Source organism: Bison bison, unplaced genomic scaffold (genome assembly GCF_000754665.1).
Source record: "Bison bison bison isolate TAMUID 2011002044 unplaced genomic scaffold, Bison_UMD1.0 scf7180017864352, whole genome shotgun sequence".
Classification (NCBI taxonomy): Eukaryota; Metazoa; Chordata; class Mammalia; order Artiodactyla; family Bovidae; genus Bison; species Bison bison.
In genome coordinates this window covers 3,468,256-3,486,315 of record NW_011494924.1, presented here as the reverse complement: position 1 = coordinate 3,486,315, position 18,060 = coordinate 3,468,256, and the positions used below count along the sequence as shown (strand labels likewise).

At 37.8% G+C, this 18,060-nt stretch overlaps 1 protein-coding gene across 6 annotated transcripts in view; it reads right to left on the bottom strand.

The window, feature by feature from the left end:
* Nucleotides 1-18,060, bottom strand: part of LOC104999369 (putative RNA-binding protein Luc7-like 2) — a 56,358-nt gene that overhangs the window by 22,747 nt on the left and 15,551 nt on the right. For all 6 annotated transcript variants that reach the window (XM_010854938.1, XM_010854937.1, XM_010854942.1 and 3 more), the window contains one exon: nt 754-852. In XM_010854938.1, coding sequence (XP_010853240.1) covers nt 754-852 — 99 coding nt within the window. The remainder of the gene's footprint in view (nt 1-753; nt 853-18,060) is intronic.

Below are 18,060 nucleotides of genomic sequence, written 5' to 3'. Positions count from 1 at the left end.
TTTTTAAGGAATAATGTAACTTATTAAGTCACTGATAAAATATACCATAAGGTTTATGGTCATCAGTATGTTTTATATAATGCTGATTAGTATGTCTTCTACTTTAAAAAAAGTCACGACTACTCTCATGTTTGTATAACAAGTTTGAGCCTTTTAGATACCTATAGCATCTTCTATTTCCTCTAATATTTCTTCTCTTAAGCACATTAAAAAAAAAAACAAAACAAAATAAAACACTGCCCTTAATATCTTCCCTCTCTTTACACGTATACTTATAGATACAAAAACAAGTATGAATATAAAAATTCAGTTAATTATTAAAGGGTTTTATATACACTAGAAATTAGTTGTTTACATTTTTTTTTTTTAAGTTGTCTACATTTAAAATGGTTATTTTCTTAATCACAAATACCTAATTGGGAAGAACATCCTTAATTTTCAAATCAATGTATGAATTACACAACTTTCACACACTTTCTTAAAATATGCAGTTTCATCTCATATTTTTCAAAATTATCGTTAGGAAAGTACATAATCCTACTAGTTTAGTATTGCCCTTCATGTGTGTGTTGTGTGTGTTAGTCACTCAGCTGTGTGTCTGACTCTTGGTGGACTTCCCTTAAACCATCCTTCATATTAACCACAAAAATAAGATGATTTTTCTAAGAGGCTTTTCCATTAAGAAATATCAATCTATATTCAAAATATTTTACTGCAAAAGGTAATCCAACTTGTTAAAACAAAATCACATACATCAAGTTCAAAGAAAAAATCTTGTTCTTTGGATGCGATTTCATAATCTGCTCTTAAAGCCAGGTCATGGACTTTCAGACATTCTCCAAGATCCATTCTCTGGAGGAGGAAAAAAGACACATATTATTAAAACAGAAAACACTTTTTTCAAAAATTCATTAACAATCACAGTTCTCTTCAGAATAATTATTGAGTCATACAGATGCTTCTTTATTTAAGGATTTTTCGAATCATGCAAACTTTCATAGACAACTATAAAACTAGGTGCCAGAAAAAACCCAAATGAATTCTATCTACCAACAGATGGGAAAGATGATTACTTTTGTACTTAAGAACAAATAGAAAAGGAAAAGCCTGTCAGAAACTGAAAAAAGCTTCTCACTTCTACCTCAAGACATTTCAGTTGGTTGTTTAAGACAAAAAAAGATAAATTTAAAATCAAACTAGCAGAACGTGTAAACCAAACCGCTGAATTATACTCAATATTCTATGAATAACATTCTAACTTTCAAATAAAGATGAAGTCCTCAAACAACAGACTGGTAATCTTGATATGGATTCCAGACAAGACTCCAGGTGAACTAGTAAAGAGGTACTTTATTAAAACCCATAACAATTTGACAGTAAGTATCTAGCCCCACTATGATTAGCATATGTCAGGAAAATAAATACCTACTTGGTATTTATTTATACCAAGTTAAGTATTTATTTCAATAAGGAATCTAGTAGGAACCTTCTATGGGAATTCCAATTGGACATTATTTACCTTTCCTGGTGGCTCAGACAGTAAAGAACGTGCCTGCAATATAGGAGACCAAGGTTCAATCCCTGGATCGGGAAGATCCCTTAGAAGAGAATGGCTATCCATTCCAGTATTCTTGTCTAGAAAACCCCATGAACAGAGGAGCCTGGAGGGCTAGAGTCCACAGAGTCACAGAGTCCCCAGTCAACAGGACTGGAGTCTAATGGTTTTACTTTTTCACCCAATTAGAAGATTTCCTCGTATCTGAGACAAAAATTTCTAAAAATCTGTCCATTTTTACATGTATCTGGACAACTGATAAGATCTTTCATGAAATTCTTTTAGAAGCATATTATGTAAAAAAAAATGGGCTTGCTGTAAAGATAATTAGATGTGATTAAAGGTGATCATGGCATCTGGTCCCATCACTTCATGGCAAATAGATGGGGAAACAGTGGAAACAGTGGCAGACTTCATTTTTTGGGGCTCCAAAATCACTACAGATGGTGATTTCAGCCATGAAATTAAAAGACGCTTACTCCTTGGAAGGAAAGTTATGACCAAACTAGATAGCATATTCAAAAGCAGGGACATTACTTTTCCAACAAATGTCCGTCTAGTCAAGGCTATGGTTTTTCCAGTGGTCATGTACGGATGTGACAGTTGGACTGTGAAGAAAACTGAGCGCCGAAGAATTGGTGCTTTTGAACTGTGGTGTTGGAGAAGACTCTTGAGAGTCCCTTGGACTGCAAGGAGATCCAACAAGTCCATCCTAAAGGAGACCAGTCCTGGGTGTTCATTGGAAGGACTGATGCTGAGGCTGAAACTCCAGTACTTTGGCCACCTCATGCGAAGAGTTGACTCATTGGAAAAGACCCTGATGCTGGGAGGGATTGGGGGCAGGAGGAGAAGGGGACGACAGAGGATGAGACGGCTGGATGGCATCACCAACTCGATGCACATGAGTTTGGGTGAACTCCGGGAGTTGGTGATGGACAGGGAAGCCTGGCGTGCTGCAATTCATGGGGTTGCAAAGAGTCGGACAGGACTGAGCTACTGAACTGAACTGAAAGGTGATCAGAGCAAAGCAGATTTTCCAATTGGAGTTATGATATCCCATCACTGAAATGTGACAGAATCTCTATAAGGGTGGTAAAAGGGAATACAGTAATTCAAAAAGCTAAATGTTCCTTTTGTATTTATTACACAAATATATATAAAGTAAAACTACAAAAAAACATTGCAGCAGTAAAATTATTCCTTCAACTGAGTCCCCAACTTGTGCCAAGCACTATGTTAGGTGCAAGGGACATAGCACTAAATGACAAAGATATTGGTCTCTGACCTCACGGAGCTGACATTCTAGAAGAGGAGAAGTTAATAATAAACCATATTTGTATCTCTGAACAATGTTAAGTGATCTAGCAAAACAGTAACATTCCTATTACTAGGGGAAGCTACTTGGGATAAGGTTGTCAGAGAAGCCCTTTCTGATGAGGCTACATTCCAACTGGATCTAGAAAAGTGAGAGGAAGCAGACTAACCTTAGGGAAAGCTAAGAAGAGAGTCTTTCAGTTTTACAGATTTAGAAAGCAGATCTTTAAGAAAATATATACAAGTGTAACTCAAGAGGGAAGTTTCTAGAAGCAAGGAACAGGACTAACGTATCTATAGCACACAGGTCTGGGTCTTACCTCTGTATATATTACCTAAAAATGACTCTGCCTATTTAACATTTTTGCAACCACCTGGACATATAGAAGGATATGATCAACAATTCTGTGCAATATCCCAAGCGAAAAAGGATAGTGAATTTACTGGATTAAGATTCAAAAATACTGATATACCAGATTAAATTTAATATGAAGAAATAAGTGCAAAGTTCTAAAGGACTTTCCTGGTGGCTCAGTTAGTAAAGAATCTCTGCCTGCAATGCAGAAGACCCAGGTTCGACCCCTGGGGTCAGGAAAATCCCCTGGAAAAGGAAACAGCAAACCACTCCAGTATTCTTGCCTGGAGAATTTCATGGACAAAGAGGAGCCTGGTGGGCTACACACAATCCATGGGGTCACAAAGAGTCGGAAATGACTAAATGACTAATATTTTCACTTTCACAGTTACATCAAAAAATGAAATTTATAAATAACTAAATATAAGGAAAAAATCAGACAAACTGAAAAACTTGCTAGTCAAGAGTAAGGGTTACAGGGTGGCATGACTGAGATCAAGTTAAGTGATACAATAGTAATTTATAGGATATAATATGAGCAAGTGAGAATACTGTTACTGAAAGCTGGTTTAAAAGCAAGTCCCTCTCTTCCAAAACACACATTCTGTGTGCTAACACATTTCAAAAGTGATATGAATAAATTAGTGTCTCAAAACAAAGCTTTACAAAATAGCCAGAGAACAGATGTAACTAAACTGGAGAATTAAGATGTGAAAAGTCAACTGAAGAACTTTTTAAGATGGAATCAGACAAAGATTGTATTATGGCCCCAAGGGACTCCAGAGACACTTTGGTCATCTTAACATAATACATTCTAATCTAATGCTATTCAAAAGATGGACAAGCTTTCTTGGCAGTTACTTGAGTTTCCAGGTAACAGAGATTCAAATACTGTTTAGACAACTACTTCTTTGGGGTACTCAATAAAGAATTCGAACATCAGGTAACTGTTAGTCTTTCTTCCAACTCTGAGATTTTATGACTATCTTCGGAAAAAAAAAAAAAAGGTTCTCAAAACTGTATTACCTTGGTTCTTAATTATGTAAAGGAATGAATGGGAAAATATAAATAGACAATGTCCTCAAAGTTATCCTTTGGGAAATAATAAGGACTATTCACCACCATTATAAAAGTCATCACACTAATGGTTTAAAGCAGGCTGGAACCCAACCCCGAGGCTGGAACCAGTCCATGGCCTGTTAAGAACCAGGCCACACATCAGGAAGTGAGCAGTGGGCGAGTGAGCCAAGCTTCTTCTGTATTTACAGCTGCTCCCCATTGCTTGCATTACCACCTGAGCTTCACCTCCTGTCAGATCAGAGGTGGCATTAGATTCTCACAGGAGTGGGAACCAGCCTGTGAACTGCACATGCAAGGGATCTAGGTTGCTCCTTACAAGAATCGCTCTGAAACCAGTCCTTCATATTCAGTCTGTGGAAAAATTATCTTCCATGAAACCAGTCCCTGGTATCCAAAGGTTGCTGCTACTGCTGCTTCTAAGTCGCTTCAGTCGTGTCCGACTCTGTGTAACCCCATAGACGGCAGCCCACCAGGCTCCACTGTCCCTGGGATTCTCCAGGCAAAAACACTGGAGTGGGTTGCCATCTCATTCTCCAATGCATGAGAGTGAAAAGTGAAAGTGAAGTTGCTCAGTCGCTTCCGACTCTTCTCGATCCCATGGACTGCAGCCCACCAGGCTTCTCCGTCCATGGGATTTTCCAAGCAAGAGTACTGGAGTGGGGTGCCATTGCCTTCTCCGATCCAAAGGCTGGGGACTACTAAAGTGTCACTGTGATGCTGAGGATGCTGAGATTTTTCCAGGCTCCAATGCTTACTCTCAATCATTAGTCCATGGATTAACAAACTAAGGAGATTTCCAGTGAGAAGCAACAGCAACTGAAACTTTCTACAGATGTCTGGAAATTCAAAGCTGTTTATTAGGCAATGCTTATTAAAACAAAACAAAACAAATAACTAGAAAAACACTTAATACCCTTTAAAAAAATTGCAGGAAAATAAGAGGAATGAAAGAAGTTAATGGCAAAAGAATGTTCTTACCCTCTGTTACACTAGCCTGTTGATTTAATAATATCTTAATATTACTCATCCCAACAATCCTATTTACACATATTTCCACAGCTATAGTTGTTCATGCTACACTTACTTCATCAAATGTTAATATGTCAGAGTTGGAAATGCCTTTGATCTTGGGAGCAGTTCTGAATCTGAATTTGGATTTAAATATTATCAGTGGAAGCTTCTGAAAATAGGCCCAAGCCCTAACCTCCAAAAACTGAATTGTAAAAGTCCCCCAGAAGTTTTTAATGCACAGTGTTGTGACTCACTATTTGATCTAGTTTTATCCCCATTTCAAAGAGGACGGAACTGAAGCACACAGACTGCCTTCTTCAGGGCACTCATTAGGAAATCTGGTTAGAGATTTCTGCTCTAACACCTCTTCTGCTTTATTATGCTAATTCCAATTATTTCAGTGCTAATTTATCTTTTAGTATTTTTAGTCGACAATCATTCCCCATCACATCTAAAAAAGCTCTGTACTGCAGATATTCAAAGCAGCTGTCTAATGCCTTTACTTCAGCAATCTCCCTTATTTTTACCTTGTGCTTAACTGTATTTCCAATCTGTTTTCAGAAACATGTTAATTGCCTCACTGCGCTTAACCTAAACATCTGTCGTCCACCCATACTATCCTTTGGCAGGAATTCCAGGCTCCCCCCCGCCCCCCGCCCGCCTCTATCTTTAAATTCACACCACACAACCAATCAAAACAAAAGCAACTATGTGGATCAAGAACACAATGAACACTAAAAAAAGATCCAATTATGTCACTACAGCAAAGTTGGAATCTGGGTGAAAGGAGTAGAGCTGGGGGAATATGTGCCTTGTGGGGGACTCATGGAAGGGAAAATGTGAGCTCCACAAGGATAAAGACTTTTTTCTACTTTATCCACTACATATCTGGGTCTATACATCAAAATGCTTGAAATATTTAACCTTTACTGAATGAACAAAACTGGGCAGAGAAGAACATTTGGCACAGAGGGTCCTATCCTTAAGCAAGGGTGGTCAAGATGCAAAATTGGACTAGGGCAAAATTGGTCTGAGCTCTGAAAAGGGAAGGTCTTCTTAGCCTCTCCTTGGATTTTATCCTTTTGGAGGCTCCCTTTCTTCTTAACTGTTTTGAGCTACTCTTCTGTTTTTCCCTATGCACTCCTCTCCTCCAGGAGGAAGACTTACTTGGGCTTTTCACTATGGTGGGCTAAAAGCATCTTCAGCTTTAGTCTTGTCTAGCTCACCAAAGTAGATTTGGGGGCCAAAGCTGTAGGAGCTCAAAGAGCCTAGTTATGATGAAAATTCCCCCCCACCCCCCCAGCCCAATAGCCTCAGTGCTTATTTCTTCAGGGACCTATCAGGACAGTATGTGTAAAAAGGCAGATTTTCAATTCTGGATACTAGCCATGTTTTTTCTTCAGTCTGTAACATCATTACTAAGCACTTACACTGGCGTCATATTGTGCACATGAGTATTTAAGAAGCCAAAATAAACTCAACAATTACCTGCCACTGTAAAACTGAGTGAAGGGGAAGTATAGTAATGCTCTTCATGACCCTAGTAATGTAATTAAAAAGCCACCAGAGCCAAGCATGGTAGAACCACACCATGACTAAGCATGAACCTGACTCCATCACTGATGGTGCAACAGTGCTTTGAACACTAAGTGCACGGATATTTTCTGTTGCTACTGCTTCTCTTTTGAAATAGTTGAGCTTCAAACTGAACAAAATAAAATGTTTGGTCATTTATTTTAACTTAAAATAACTATTTACGATGAAAGCCACAGGAAGAGTTTTAAATTTTTAAATTTAACAAGTAATTTACTCCATAAATTCTTTCCACAAACTTACTCTTGGTGTTTTAATTAATGCACATTTAAATTCTTAGATTATTGGGAAAATGGATAAATTCAGTTCTGCATTTTGACCTCTCCATCCTAAATCCACTTTTTCCATGAAGTCTTGATCAAATAACTATACCTGATCTTGGTAACAGAATTCTCTTACAACCTCCCAACATTTTATGTTTTACTATTTAACAAAGCTGATTCTGTTAAGTGCTTTTTAACTGTTCTTTTGAAATTCCAACACAGATCAGGTTTGCATAACCCACAACTTAGCCATTTTTAAAGAGACACTGCTGTGAGGTTGAATATTTTGTTTAGATTTTTGGATAATGGTTGAATTAAATGTAAATAAAGATGTATATACAAGCATTCCACTGCCATACTGCACACCAAAAACAAGAGCAATTAAGAGTCATTGGATAAGTAACTTAGGGAATGGCTATATTGTAAAATATTATATCTGCATTTAAAAAATATAGACCACTGATATGGAAACTTCTCCAAGACAAGTGAGAAAAATTCAAAGATGCTATTTGTTAAAACACACACATCACACATACTCGTAAATGCACAGAAAGGAGAGTGGAAGATGTACATTAAATTGTTAACAGGGTTTAGTTCTGGGAAGAGGGGTATGACGAACAAGGGGAAACTTCTATGTTTTATGCTTTTCCTCTTCTACTTGAAGACTATATTGCCAAAGTAATAAATAAAATATGACAGACCAGGCACTGACCTGGTCTGAACTCAGAAAATATCCCATTTTCTCATTATTCCGTATCTCATTATCCATTTAACTGTGAGAAATTCACTTAATCTCTCAGAACTTCTCTTTTCTCCAGAACTTCAGGACTGCAGCACAATTTACTTACAGACTGACTACACTGTGGAAGATTCTGAATGTGAATCAACACATGCAGAACTTTCTCTGCGGCAGAGAAGAATGCTGGACTACTTGGACAGGAATATGACATGATAAAACCTGTTTCAGAAGCATTAACACCACACTACTAGGTGGACGAACATCCTTGTCAGACAGCAAGCAATTTAAGAATGGACAGCAATATTGGTAAAGTACTAAAAGGAATACATACCAACTGAAGAAAAAGTAAAACAAAACCATGACAGCAGGGGAGAGAGCACAGCAAATACAAACCCTTAGTCTAGCATCTGAACCATTCCATGCATGGTTCCAATGCCAACGCTATTTTCCAAAACACAAATCATCTATACTTTGACGTTCACATCTTCACATTTTACATCTTCACTTTCTTCCTCCTCCTCCTCACAATGATAAAATCTTGCTCTTCCATCCATGTTCAGTGCCCACCTTAAGACCCAGCTTAAGAACAAGAGAAAGCTGAAAAAACTTCGGAAGAAGTCTTGAAATGACAGAACCTGGACACGAGTTTCAGTTATGCCACGATTGTTTTAAGAAGGATGTTTTAATTAGGATGTTTTAACATCCTAATTCCAATGCTGGCACTCAAAACTAACAAACTAAACATGAGTGGCGAATGAAGAGGAATGGGGCCCACTGTGAACGCACCAAGTAGCTCCTGCTTTTCCACCACTTCCCCACTTGTTAACTGCCCATTCTCACTTGAATGTTCTTCCTCCAAGTTCACTTTTTCCTGAGTGGATAAAGAAAAATAAAGCTCTTTGTTTACGATTTCTTAATGAATGTTTTTTCATGAATACAGTAGGAAATATCTCATCCATTTCTAATCTTAGATATGCAAACATAACGGGATAAAATTAAAACAGAAGGCCTTGCCTCACAAAGACCATCTAATCAAGGAGAGAAAGGATATATATAAACAAGATAAAACAAGTGACCACTCGGTAATATGGAGGGTAGGTGCTCCCCTGGGGTTCAGAGAAATCACATGTAGTGTCCTAGGCAGGATTTAAATTTGTAGAGAAACGGTTATTCCAGGCATAGAAAGGCAGATAGGCAATAATGAACATGCTGGGCAAGGACAGCAGTGAGACAACAATGAAAAAATCAGTCTGGTCCAAACAGAGGACCAAACTGATTTATTTATTCAAAGAAGAGACAGATCCAACTGAAGACTTTCAGAATTTTGACCATATATAAATACATAATAGGGAACGACCAAAAGTTTTTGAGTGGAGGCGATATATGCCAAATTTATTTCCTCTCAGGAATAACTGGCTTCTTTTCCCCACATTTAGAACTCTTCAAATGTCATCTCATCAAAATGTTTTCTCCAGTCGTCCTGTCATAGCAGCCCCTTGCCCACCATCCCAGATCTAACCACGCATTTTTGTCACAGGGCTTGCAACATTCCTGAAATCACAGTGTTTCTTTTCACACTTGACTGTGAAAGAACCTTAGAAGGTAAGCTCCCATCACTGAAAGAGAAACCCCGATATACTTGTTATCTCCAGCATTTTTGCATATGACACGGAGCAGGTCCTCAATATGTATTTGTTAAGTGAATTAATGAATGAATGCTGATCTCAGCAATCAGCAACACTCCCAGATATTAAAAAAAAAAATTAATTTCTTGAAAGAGAATTTTCTGTTAATTTTTACTGTGAATTTTCTTTATATTTTCCATCTAACCCTCATTAATCTGATACTCTTGCTCACCCTTTTCTATTTCTTCCTCTGCTTAATTTCATTGTTCCAAACACTGTAATAATAAATACAAAAGGGGTAGGGAACACACAAAAATCTACCTAAAGTTAGATATTTTACAAAATTGCATTATACAAACACATCAACATATATGCTTATATTTTTTGACTTTATAGACCAACAAAAAGGCTATAGGGTAATATATAGTCAAGATGTTTTAGTCAATATAAATCAGAGTAAAACATCAAATGTTTTTAAAAGTTTCCTTTGTAACTACCCTTAAATAAGGAAGGATTATACTAAGTCATTTGACCTTGCCACCAGCACATCAAGGTAGAATGCATCACATTAAAAAAAAAACATTTTCAGTGATAAGACATTTTATGATTTTGCTTGATGCCTGCGGTTAATTACCTGTACAATAAAAATATGTTTCAAGTTTTCATTTATTACTATGTTTGCTTTGTGTTCACAGTCTGATTCTTCCAAACAATGCATTTATAACTCCATCCCACCTTTCTCAATGAATAGCCTCAGAGAACACACTAATTCAGATTTGTTAAAATGCAATTTTTAAAACTGTTCCTACGTCTAAAAAAGACCTAAAATGTTCAAGAGATTACTGAGTGATGATTCCTAGTTTTTAAATAATAAACATTTATTGAGAGCCATTGTACAGAAAAACCAATGTGTGGGAACTACCTGGCAGTTCAGTGGTTAGGATCCACACTCTTAACTGTGGAGGGTCCAGGTTCAATCCCTGGGGAACTAAGATCCCACAAAACACCCTGCCCCGCCCCCAAAAGAAAAACCAATGTGACAGTGAAATATACTGACCAAGTACCAGGGTATTAAAAACAATCTGCTTGAACAATGACTTCCAGACCTTATTCTTCTTTGCTTGGAAGTTACTGGTCTTTGCTACTTTATAGTGTTTCAAGAGTTATCCTAAATGACAGGTCCAAAATGTTAAGATTTACCTCAAAAAACAAACAAAAGGATGAAGAGGACATTAAGTAATTATAAATGACATAAGGTAGTTGTATGTAAAATACTTATGAAGCTGGAATATGGGGAGATGAAGCTCAGTATACAACTCTACTTTTACATAGCTGAAATTTAAGTTTCAAAAGATTTTTTCCCTCAAACTGATTCAACAGCACAGAATAAAAATGAAAAGTAAAATTAATTTGTATTTGATCTACAAAGACTGGACATGAGCACAATAGATGCACATATATTTACATATATGTACTTTTGTATTTAACCATTAATGCAAGTGTCATGGACAAATATGCTGACTGATCTTAACTAGAGACACTAAAGTATAACAAGACCCAGAGATGGTCTCAGGGTCTCCTTTTAAAAGATTACTTCCACAAGCCTAAAGTATATTAACTTGTTTTAGGAACATGAAATGAATGACTGCAAGATTATTCAGAACAATAGAAAAAGGTTATTTCCAAAGGACAGAACCACCTGAAGCTGAACAGTTCAGGGTATTCATATCCCAAGTCAATAATACTCCAAATTATATTCAGGACTTGGTTTCGAATTTGTTTCTTTTTTTAAATGTGGACCATTTTAAGTCTTTTTTGAATTTGTTACAACATTACTTCTGTTTCATGTTTTCATTTTTTGGGCTCAAGAGACTGAACCGACACCGCCTGCATTTGAAGGCGAACTCCTTACCACTAGGACTGCCAGGAAGTCCCCAGGACTGGGTTTTTCTTTTTTTTAATCGTAGGATAACTGCTTTACAATATTGTGCTGGCTTCTGCCATACAACAGTGTGAATCAGACACAAGTACATTTATGACCCCTCCCCCTCCTTCCTGAGCCTCCCCAGCCATTCCCCATTCCTATACCTGTCACATTGTACACGATTGAACTCCCTGAATGTAAACTGATACAGCCGCTATGGAGAATAGTATGCAGTTTCCTTAACAAGCTATGAATAAAACTATCATATGATCCAGCAATCCCACTACTGGGCACATACCCTGAGAAAACCACAACTGAAAAAGAACATGTACCCCAATGTTCAGAGCTGCACTATTTACAATACCTAGGACTTGGAAGCAACCTAGATGTTCATCAACAGATGAATGGATAAAGAAGTTGTGCTACATACATACAATGGAATATTATTAGTCAGCCATAAAAAGGACTAGGTTTTTGAAGTGTGGCTGCTGCTAAGCTGCTAAGTCACTTCAGTCGTGTCTGACTCTCTGCGACCCCGTAGATGGCAGCCCACCAGGCTCCCCCGTCCCTGGGATTCTCCAGGCAAGAACACTGGAGTGGGTTTCCATTTCCTTCTCAAATGCATGAAAAGTGAAAAGTGAAAGTGAAGTCGCTCAGTCGTGTCCGACCCTCAGCGACCCCATGGACTGCAGCCTACCAGGCTCCTTCGTCCATAGGATTTTCCAGGCAAGAGTACTGGAGTGGGGTGCCGTTGCCTTCTCTGTGAAGTGTGGCAGTAAAGATCAAATTATTCACTGGGAAGCTCTTAATGTGCCTCTGATTTCCTAGGCATCAAATGTATTTTTAGTGTAAGGCATTCTCTAGAACTGCTTGTTAAAGGAATTTTTCTAAGAAACCGAGACTAAAATACAAACAGCAAGTTTGATAATGTAAGAATATCTCAAAAGCCAATTCTGCTAAAAACCTGGGTTATCTGGCAGTTTCATAAATTGGGAAGCTCTAGAAACTGGGGGTCATAGAAATTAGGGGGAAAAAATTTCAAGCTAGTTATCTAGGCATGTGTTTTATTTTGCTTTCCTTTTCTTTTTTTATTTTAGCCATGCCACGACAGCTTAAGGGACATCTCAGTTCCTTGACCAGGGACTGAATCCAGGCCATGGCAGTGAGAATGCTAAATCCTAACCACTAGATCACTAGGGAACCTAATGTTAAAAACACTTGCTTACCACAGGGATGGTACGGGGAGGTAGGCGGGAGGAGGGTTCAAGATGGGGAACACGTGTACACCTGTGGTGGATTCACGTTGACGTATGGCAAAACCAATATAGTATTGTAAAGTAATTAGCCTCCAATTAAAATAAATAAATTTATATTAAAAAAACAAACACTTGCTTAAAAATCTTAAGTGTCTCAAAACAAACCCTTTCCAGAGAAAAGGTTATGAGTTTAAATTATCTACAGACTTTTTCATATATATATGTAAAACCACTGCTGTCATGTTTTGGTAAGTAATCCAAAATCAAGATACACTCCTTATCCATTAGAAGGTAACACTTTTTCCCACAATAATTAATTTTTGAAACTTAAAGCTTGCTCTGAACAACACGTGTTCCATGTCCTACTTCTGGGTGATTGATTATTCATGTTAACACAAGGGAAGGACACCATTCTAGATGCTAGATACAGCACTGAAGGAAACAGGTCTGCTCTCACTATGAAATTTACATTCTACTTAGTGGCTGAGAAAATTTTGTGCAGGTTTATTTCTTATAATGCTTCTCTAAACTTTCATGGCTCCTTTAAATTTGTACTATCAAACACACTTCAGCAGTTGTAAAGTTCAGGTTTGGAGGTATTCAAGGAACTGACTTTAACCAGGTCTCAAGAGAGAAGCAGTAAAGGAGTTCTGATTAATAAAAATTTCATTTTGGATAAAACCCAGAACCTACTGCGGACACCATAAAATCAACTCAGGAATTTTGACAACCAATACTCCCATCCAATCACTTCAAAGAAGCAGATAAAATTTTACCTTATCCCTGTCCCTAAGTATTTCTCCTGGAGTCCAAAGACAAGTGGGCCTTAGGAAGCATCACTATGAACAAAGCTGGTGGAAGTGATGAAATTCCAGCTGAGCTATTTCAAGTCCTAAAACATGATGCTGTTAAAGTGCTGCACTCAATATGCCAGCAAATTTGGAAGACTCAGCAGGGGCCACAAGACTGGAAAAGGTCAGTTTTCATTCCAATCCCAAAGACACTGTCAAAGAATGTTCAAACTATTGCACAATTGCACTCATCTCACATGCTAGCAAAGTAATGCTCAATATTCTCCAAGCCAGGCTTCAACAGAACGTGAGAACTTCCAGATGTTCAAGCTGGATTTAGAAAAGGCAGAGGAACCAGATATCAAATTGCCAACATTCACTGGATCATAGAAAAGGCAAGACAGTTCCAGAAAAACATCTATTTCTGCCTTATTGACTACACCAAAGGCTTTGACTATGTGGACCACGACAAACTGTGGAAAATTCTTCAAGAGATGGGAATACCAGACCACCTTACCTGCCTCCTGAGAAATCTGTATGCAGGTCAAGAAGCAACAGTCAGAACCAGACATGGAACAACAGAACTGGTTCCAAATTGGGACAGGAGTACGTCAAGGCTGTATAGGCACCCTGCTTATCTAACTTATATGCAGAGTACATTATGCAAATTGCCGGGCTGGATGAAGCACAAGCTGGAATAAAAGTTGCCAGGAGAAATATCAATAATCTCAGATATGCAGATGACACCACCTTTATGGCAGAAAGCAAAGAGGACCTAAAGAGCCTCTTGATGAAAAGTAAAAGAGAGTGAAAAAGTTGGCTTAAAACTCAACATTCAGAAAACAAAGATCATGGCATCTGGTACCATCACTTCATGGCAAATAGATGGGCAAACAATGGAAATAGTGACAGACTTTATTTCCTTGGGCTCCAAAATCACTGTAGATGGTGACTGCAGCCATGAAATTAAAAGACGCTTGCTTCTTGGAAGAAAAGTTATGACCAACCTAGACAACATATTAAAAGGCAGAGACATGACTTTGCTGTCAAAGGTCTGTCTAATCAAAGCTATGGTTTTTCCAGTAGTCATGTATGGACGTGGGAGTTGGACCATAAAGAAAGCCGAGCCCTGAAGAAGGGATACGTTTGAACTGTGGTGTTGGAGAAGACTCTTGAGAGTCCCTTGGACTGCAAGGAAATCAAACCAGTCAATCCTAAAGTTAATCAGTCCAAATACTCATTGGAAGGACTGATGCTGAAGCTCCTGTACCTGGCCACCCAATGCAAAGAACTGACTCACTGAAAAAGACCCTGATGCTGGGAAAGATTGAAGGCAGGAAGAGAAGGGGATGACAGAGGATGAGATGTTTGGATGGCATCATTGACATGAGTCTGAGCAAGTTCTGGGAGTTGGTGATGGACAGGGAATCCTGGCGTGCTGCAGTCCATGGGGTTGCAAAGAGTCAGACACGACTGAGCAACTGAACTGAAGTATTTCTCAAGATCAGCTCTTTACAAACATAAAACATTAAAGAAATATTTGGATTAAAATAACTCTTAAGATTCCCACGTGGCATAATATACCATGATTATTTGTGAGACATCTGACAAAGACAATTACCCTGAATCTTAATTTTTCTATCTATATAAAATGATGGCCTTAAGCTAGAAGACATGATGGCCTGTCAACACTAAAATTATCCTATGATGAAGTCTGTGAGAAAATTAATAGTGGCCATTTTTGAATTTAGGATAAATGTATTATGAGTATACATCCCCATCCCTGCAGATCTTAATTTCAATCTCTGATGCCGCCTGCTTCCGATTTAATGCCTTCTGTAAATTACTACTATTACATACCTTTTCCCCAGGTTCCTAAGAACTAGATGCAAAGATTTTTTTAAGCATTTCAATATCCTTATCTTTCCTTAGGGAATATATGAACCAGAAATAATGTGGTTTATTTTGGTGGAGGGAGGGAGCAGGGGGAGATGACAACTCTTAGGCTTTTTGTTTTGCCTAAATCTGAAAGGGGGTGCTGTCTACTTTATGCATGCTAAATATAAGGAGACAACTAAATGGACCAAAGGATGAAAAGAGTGGGACAAACAAAAAGTTCTAGATGAATAGGAAAATAATCCAAGCTTTTGAATTAGAAGGAAATGGCAATCCACTCCAGTATCCTTGCCTGGGAAATCCCATGGACAGAGGAGCCTGGCGGGCTACAGCACACGGGTCACATGGACTTAAGCGACTAAACAAACAACTGTATTTGTGTGTGTGTGTGTGTGTGTGTGCGTAAACACTGTGTGCGTGTAAAACACTGAATCTGTGCGTGTAAAACACTGAAATACAACTTTGTAAATCAACTATACTCCAAAAAAAAAGAAAAGGTTATACCAAAGTACCAGACTAAAGAAAGGTACAATGCTACAGGGCCATTTTCATCAAAGTGAATTTCAAAAATATTCCAATTTGTCAGTTATGAGTATGTTTTCAGAAACCATACCCTTTCTCTCCAAGTACTCAGTATAAAGTTCAACCTTTTTACAATAATAATAAAGAAAAGCCAAAGAATATATTTTTGGGTTATCTTCTGCTAAATAATCTAGAACACTGATGAGTCATATTCTCTTGGAAGTGACAGATCTGAGGAACAAGGTCTGGAAAACTAAAGGGCAACTTTTAGTTATAAAAAAGACAAAAAGCACTATAAAATCAATAATTACAATTTGGTTCTTTTCATCTGTGATCTAACAGGTCAAAAAAATATTTTCAACATACAGAGGTGTGAACTATTAGATTCTGTGCCAGAAAAGCATTAGCCCTACAGAGACTGGTTGCTCAAGAAGTCAGAGCTCTGTAGGTAAAAACCACACGCACACAGGATAAACTGCTATGCTACTGCTAAGTCACTTCAGTCGTGTCCGACTCTGTGCGACCCCATAGACGGCAGCCCACCAGGCTTCCCCGTCCCTGGGATTCTCCAGGCAAGAACACTGGAGTGGGTTGCCATTTCCTTCTCCAATGCAGGAAAGTGAAAAGAGAAAGTGAAGTCGCTCAGTCGTGTCCGACTCTTTTCGACCCCATAGACTGCAGCCCACCAGGCTCCTCCGTCCATGGGATTTTCCAAGCAAGAGTACTGGAGTGGGGTGCCATTGCCTTCTCCAAAAACTGCTATAAACAGCCCTTTTTAGTATTACAGTAAGTGTCATGAGACAGTCACTCATGGGTGGTTTCAGGTTCTCAAGTTCATCACTCTAGACAACCTTGGACTCTTACAAAATTCTAGAGCCAGCCCTGAAAATTTTGCTTCAGAGGCTCATAAGGACTTAACTCCATCCTTACATAAATGACAATCTCTTGCCTATTAAGCTGACATAAAGAAGATAGGTCTCATATAGAATTTCTCTAACAAGTGCCTTTCAAAGGTCATTCGCTATTTTTCATGTGATCCAAAACACCAATTTTAAGCCTCACTGTAAGAAAAATGTTACAAATTAAAACAGTATTTTTCTATCATCAATTTTAAGATGCATACTACAGAAACACTGAAATTTGAAAAAATGTGCTTCTTACAAATCCACCAGCAAGAATTTTACAATGAAAGTCTAAGACCAACATGATGAAGGATTAAGTATTACCTACAGAGTAAATAAAACTAGAGTGAATAAAACTAGACCTCAGAAAATTTGGCTTTGGTCCCAGTTTTACTTTAAATCAACAGAACTGAATAATTTTTAATAAATCACTTCACTATCATTAAGGCTAACTATGGAACATATACTCAACAAATTGTTTTACCCAACAGAGAAATAAATGAGTGTAACTGAATTATATAATTATAAAATGCAAAAGCACAACTGTGATGTCAGATTTTTAAAATTATTATTAAATGCCATAACTGAAGAATGTAATAATATGTCAAAGTCTTGCTCTTGCTGGTTTTAAAGTACCAAAAACTGAAATCCTGCCACTTATCAACTAATCTTGTTCTCAAAATTCATTTGAAGTGATAATTTATCCATTAAGCATCATTAAGAGTTAAACAGTAAATGTGAAGAATCAAATAATACCACAGATAACTACAGATAATATAGATTTCAATATTACAGCAGAGCAGAATATTTTAATTATGCAAATTCTAAAGAGTAGATATGAGGGTCTAACAGAGATATCTGTCACAGTCCTAATTCAAGCCCTGAGAAACCGGTATGCTTGTCTTGTAATATATTGATACTTAGAAAATAAATTTAAGTATTTATATATTTTTTTAAATGTTAGCACTTCTATTAACTTATATAACACAGTTTCAATGGTCTTTCCTATTGGAAAAAGACAAGTGTAGTAGTGTTAGTCACTCAGTCATGTATGCCTCTTTGGGTCCCCATGGACTGTAGCCCACCAGGCTCCTCTGTCCATGGGATTCTCCAGGCAAGAATACTGGAGAGGACTGCCATTCCCTTCAGAGGACCTTCCTGACTCAGGGATAGAACCCAGGTCTCCTGCATTGCAGGCAGATTCTTTACCATTTGAGCTACAGGGAAGACCAAA